This window comes from Calliphora vicina, chromosome 1, assembly GCF_958450345.1.
Source record: "Calliphora vicina chromosome 1, idCalVici1.1, whole genome shotgun sequence".
Classification (NCBI taxonomy): Eukaryota; Metazoa; Arthropoda; class Insecta; order Diptera; family Calliphoridae; genus Calliphora; species Calliphora vicina.
This window is the reverse complement of record NC_088780.1, coordinates 165,704,870-165,710,807: the sequence shown is the minus strand read 5'-3', so window position 1 is coordinate 165,710,807 and position 5,938 is coordinate 165,704,870. Positions and strand designations below refer to the sequence as shown.

Genomic DNA, 5,938 nt, shown 5'->3' with positions numbered 1-5,938 from the left:
CAAATATCAATGGCGTTAAGGTAATGATCTGTATTTGGTGGGAGCAAAAGGGTATCAATTATGAATTGCTGAAATCTGTCAAGACCATCCCAGGGAACCTGTACCGAACGCAACTGATTCGTTTGAAGCAAGCATTGGCCGAAAAACGCTCAGAATATCCGGCCAGAAATGAAATACTTGTTAAAAACTATTTAGAATGAAGTCCAGACCGTGCCGTGTCCGTTCTTTTGGTTCGGAATCCATATGTTGCCAGAAAGCTGGAAACATTTCTTAGCTAACAATGGCTAAACATATGAAAAAATTCCTCATTTTTCAATCATATACCCAATAATTGGCATATAGCGAGTGGATCTAAAGATTAAATCTTTTAATAATTACCTTTACGAGGTTTTCATAAAGTAACCACCGATTAAAGGACTAGATTTAGGTCGTGACAATTTCAAACATTTTTCAATAATTAAAGAACATGTTCCAGAAATTTTCCAATTTTGCGGTTAAATCCCAGTCATATTTATAATGAATATAAGTTAAATATTTACCCAATAAACACCAAAGCCCCAAAAATTCCAGCACTTGAACATTTTGTTGGAATTTGAGTTGAATGGAAATGTTTTAAACTTGAAAAATATTTGAAAAAATTAAATATTTTTCAAACAAAAAACATATGGCTTGAATTTACGTTTACTTTTTACTGGGGAATGCTATTGAAATAAAGTGTAATACAACTGTAATTCAAGTGCTTGACTATAATTCAAGGCTTGAATTACAGTTGCTTACAACTTGAATTCAAGTTTCAATGCTTATTGAGTACATTCACCGAAAATTTCAAGGAAGACATTTTTTATATATAAAATATAGAGTTGGGTTGTTCATGAAAGAACAAGTTCAGTTGAACAATTCAGTCAAATGAACAATGAGAAGTTGTTCTTGTTCTTTTTATTCACTTTATTCCTTTTGGTCGTCTGACATTACTGTATATGTTTGAAACTTGTATTTTGAAAACGCTTTTAAATGGGATTTATGTTGTTTGAATTTTATTGAATTCCTTCTTCTTTTCTTTATTAATAAAATCATGTTATAATATGCCAAATTCTTGTTCCAAAATCAGAAGTGACCTATTCCTTTCGTTGTTCACTTAGTTCAGTCAAACACCACAGAATAGAAGTGAACACTGAACAAAAATAACGAATTTGTTCATTTATTTGTTCTGAAAAAAAGGACCAATCAGTAAAAGGAACGATTATGCCCAACTCTAATAAAATATTACAAAATTTATCTTTAACTTTTTTTGTAGGTATATGTCTGGAATATCAGTATCTATCAGTATCTATCTGCCATCCGACGGTAATTGCTCAATTAATCCAAATATTTTCGGATGAAAAGATGTTTTGAAGTGAGAAAAATGTTACGATTGAATCGTTATGTTTCAATTAATATATTAGTGAAAAGCATTTTAGTTTAACTTCAAAATTGATTAAAAATTAAAGTTAATTTCAAAAATATAGTTAAATATTTAAATCATAAAACTGTAACTTCTGCAGTCAAGATCATTTCATAGTTGTGCTCGAGGATCTTTAAATTTCAATTAACAGCTTTAGTTAAATTTTGAAGAATCACGATTTTAGGCACGATTTTAGATTTTGTTTAAATATTTAATCGGTTTGTATAAAATGTTTTCCTAATAATACAAAACAAAATTATTAAATAGTTGTTTATGTTTATTCACCAATTATTCTTTACGTGTGTGCTTAATGTTTTTGTTTATATTTTTATAAAACAAAAAAAAAAATCAGAACATTTATAAATCACCATATAAAAAATCATTAAATATTTAATCAACAATTAAAAACATATTTCAACACGCAACTATCATTAAGTGGAAATTACACAGACCAAAAACAACAGCCATACTAACAAAAACGAAATAAAATAAAATAAAAATATAATAAATTCTCTTGATTTTTTGTTTAAATAATTTTGTATAGGCCAAAGAAAATGTTTAGTCCAGTAACACGCGATTAGAATCTGTGAAATACGGTTTTTAGCTGATGAATTTGAGTTTGAAAGTTTTTTTCTTAAGATTTTAAAAATAAGAATTTGAAATACAGTAAACACTTTTAATAATGGAGAGATAAAGTGTAAGTGGATGTTTTTTCGCCCGGGCAATAAATATCAATTGAAAAATTGAATTGGAGCGAGTAAGACTGATCAATGCACTCAAATATGTTTTTATATTTTGAGTGAAGTGAATCACAAGCGGTAAAACTCTTTTCAAATAGATTTGTTTAATTAAGAACACCAGATAATTTAATTTTTTTTAATATTTGTATATATTTTTTCATCATCATTTGTAATAATGTTTGTTTTTTTTTTTTTTTGTATGAAGTTTTTTTATGTCTTTGTTTTTTCTTCTTTCTACTACACTAAACAAAACTTAAAATATAAAATCTTAAACACTAAATAGCAATAGAAATATTTACAAATTGTTGTTATTTAATTAAACATTATTTTTGTTTAAAAGACTTAAAACTACAAAACTAGTTATAGAAGAAAATAATACAAAAATGGTATGAGTTTGAGAATGAGTATGAAGAAATTTATCTAATAAATGTGAAATTATTATTACAAAAAAAAATTAAATCCAATGACTTTGTTTTGAAATAGTTATGTTAAAAAGGGGAGAGAGAGAAAAAGCTCTAAGCTAATTTCTATATATAAATACAATATACAATTTACAAAATTCTATATAATAAAAACACAAATTAATACAATACAAAATTCGTTCTAAATCAAATTATCATTTTAGGAATGATAATAATGTTAGAAATATATCACAAGTCACAAGCAACTTAAAACAAAACTGAGATTTTACTGCTTCTTTTTTTCTCTATATTGAAAATTAAATTAAAACACTGTGCTGGCTAAGGAAGTTTTTTCACTCTCGGTGTTTTCTGTTTGTCTCTAGTTTATTTCTCCAGCAGCTTCACAATACAATAACATAAATAAGGAACTCACAACACGCTTTTGCTAATCGCTTTTTTTTACAATTTGGTATTTACACAAGGATTCCCAGAATCCATTTATTTGTATTTTTTGTTTTGGAACTTTCTTTCAATGACTTTGTTCGTATTCGTGCTCATCATCACTGCCACAGTCATCCATTTCCATGTCGATGAGTTCATCATCATCTTCGTCGCAGCTGGCGTGTTGTGAGTTTCTATCGGAGCCCTCTTTGCCGTCTTCCTGTTGCATGCGTTTGTGTTTGGTGCGTCTGTTTTGGAACCATACCTTGACTTGAGTTTCACTTAAATTGAGAGATTGTGCCAAAGCTTTGCGTTCGGCTCCTACAACATATTGATTGCTTTCGAAGGCATGTTCCAGTTTCAAAAGTTGTGAAGGTGAGAAAGCGGTGCGTATGCGTTTAGGTTTGCGGAAAGGTTGTAGCAAGAAATCTAAAATGAAGCAAAAGAAAAGTGGGAAATTAGTAATTGGTTCGCAAAGTGGGGGGAAGGAAACTTTAGCAATAAACTATGACAGTTTTATACTTAAAAAATAGTGTGTTTCAAATACTTACTTCCTGGGAAACGGTGAGGAAATATTCTGCCATGACGACTCAACAGCCAGGGATACAAGGGATAACTGTCTCTGGGCATGCCGGGGCCAGCCATGAAGGGTCCGCCATGTGGTGGCATACCGGCAGCGGCCGCAGCAGCAGCTGCTGGTCCCAAAACATGGCCAGCCTGCAAAGCCATCTGGAATTGAGCGGCAGCGATTAAATGAGGATTGTGTTGGGGAGGCATTTCTGGTGGCGCATTGATGTAGGGAGGTAAAGCTTTAATATCAGGCATGCCGGGTTGTGCACCATGAGGTGGAGGCGGTTGTTGACCAGGACCCATGGGGAATGGTCTCACAATATTGGCAGACTGCATACCAGGTACTAACATGGGCATGGAGCCCGGTGTCATGGGATTGCTTAAGTGCTTTCCATAATGCTGTGGAGTGGCGGGACTATTACACATATTGGCGGGTGGAGGAGAGGCATGTGATGAAGATTGAGGTGATACTGATTTGGGTGGTGTATGGGGAGGTTGATGACGTTGTGCGGGATTTTGTACATTTTCATTGCCTCTGTCTGGCGATCTTTCGCGCTTCAAACTGTGATGCTGAGGTGCTTGATGTTGGTTATTGGCTGACTCGTGATCAGGTGAGAGACGTGTGTGTGTGGGAGGACTATAGGGGCCATTGGAGGAGTTTAAATGAGCCGCTTGGGCTGAATTGTGTAGACGTTGTATTATATCCGATATATCAGGTTTTTGTGAGTTTTGCTGTTGTTGCTGCTGCTGATGTTGCATAAGCAAATGTTGATGCAAGGCTTGCTGTTGAGCCATCGACAAATGATGGGCCATATGAGGATGTTGAGCCAGCATATGAGGATTATGTAAAGCTGATAGAGAGGTGATGCCGGCTGGCGGTGTTTGTGGTGGTGAGGAGGGATTTGTGGTGGAGTTGTTGTCATCGGAATTTGTACTGGTGGAACCGTTTAAATTTTCACCGACGGCATTTGAGGCGTTAGTGGCATCGTTGCCAACGATCGACTCAATGCTAAAGCCGATCTTTTGTTTAGGCGTGGGCATCATGACTGCTGATGTGGGTACCGGCGGAATCATTTTAGTCATAAATACGCGTTTTAATAAAGCGCTGGGCGTCTCAGTTTGAAGAATTTCACTTGTTAAATCCGTTTTGATGTGTTTTATTTTGTAATTATTGTTAAGCACTTTTTTTATTGTTATAAAAACATAAATAATTTGTTTCTTTAGTCCTTTGTATTGCTGGGGGGAAATGTTTAGCACTTTTTTTCTTATGATTTTCTTTTTTTATTCCTTTAAAATCATAGATATTTTATTGTTTATTCTTGCTTTTTATGCTAATATTGTTAAGAAAGTTTTAAAACTTTTCTTTGTTTCACTTGTGTTTCTTTTTGGAAATGATTTTCTCTTTAATTAGGTTTTTTCTGTTAAAGAAATTTATTATTTTTTTTTTCTTTGATTATATCACGGACGTACTCTTAACGTGTGTTTACTCAACGACAAACGCTGTCAGAATAATCTACAAACACTCAACGAGGGCACTAAGTATCCGCTGTGGGAATTTTACCTCGCTCTTTGCTACTCTTCTTTAACAACAACAACAGCTACATGCCAAACAGCAACCGGTTTCATTAACAAAATTCTCTTTTTTCTGTTCATAGCTGGCTCTGCTCTACTCTTTTAGTTAATGTATCCTAACACTCTCTCTCTCTCTTTCTAACATTTACCGTGAGGTGAAACCGTTATAATGTTTTCTCTGTTATCCAGTGTTTAGCCATTTGAAAATGTGGATTTTATCTTGTTATAGTGGTTGTTGCCACTAAGAGGGAGAGAAATAAGTATAAGATAATGGAGTATCTCTCTTTCACTCTTTTGGGCTTTTGTGAGGTGGATAAATTGTTTAACTAACATGTCTGCTTTTGTGTGATAGTGTGTTAGTTGGTGATATTTTGTTGTTGCTGTTGTTGTTTTTGTTGTGATATTAAGCTGATTGTTCCAGAGGGGCGTTACTACTTTTAATAGTTACATTTTACGCTCGTTAAGAGTTTTTATTTTTAATAATGCTGCTTGCTGGCTGTGTTGTGGTTGTTGTTATTGTTGTTACTTTTTGCATATGGCTTCCGATAAATGGTGTGTTGATTTTTGTTTTGTTGTTATTGTTGTAGTTTAGTGTTGGTTTTGTAAGCATTTTGTTGTTGGTTGGACACACTTTTTAGTTAAACAATATAAAACGAAGACCATAGAAAGACAGACAGACCTACGGACAGACAGTTAGACAAACAAATAGACAATACATCTATCTATAGATTGGTCTTGGTTGTTGTTGTTATTTGAGTTTTTAGATGGATCCT

At 33.4% G+C, this 5,938-nt stretch overlaps 1 protein-coding gene across 1 annotated transcript; it reads right to left on the bottom strand.

Annotated features, from left to right (window-relative positions):
• Nucleotides 1-3,098: 3,098 nt before the first annotated feature.
• ems (empty spiracles) lies at nt 3,099-4,746 on the bottom strand. The gene is made up of 2 exons (XM_065511599.1): nt 3,575-4,746; nt 3,099-3,452 (listed from the first exon to the last, which is right to left on the bottom strand). The coding sequence occupies exons 1-2, from the start codon at nt 4,674-4,676 to the stop codon at nt 3,112-3,114; spliced, it is 1,443 nt and encodes a 480-aa protein (XP_065367671.1). The 5' UTR covers nt 4,677-4,746; the 3' UTR covers nt 3,099-3,111.
• Between the last annotated feature and the right edge of the window lie 1,192 nt (nt 4,747-5,938).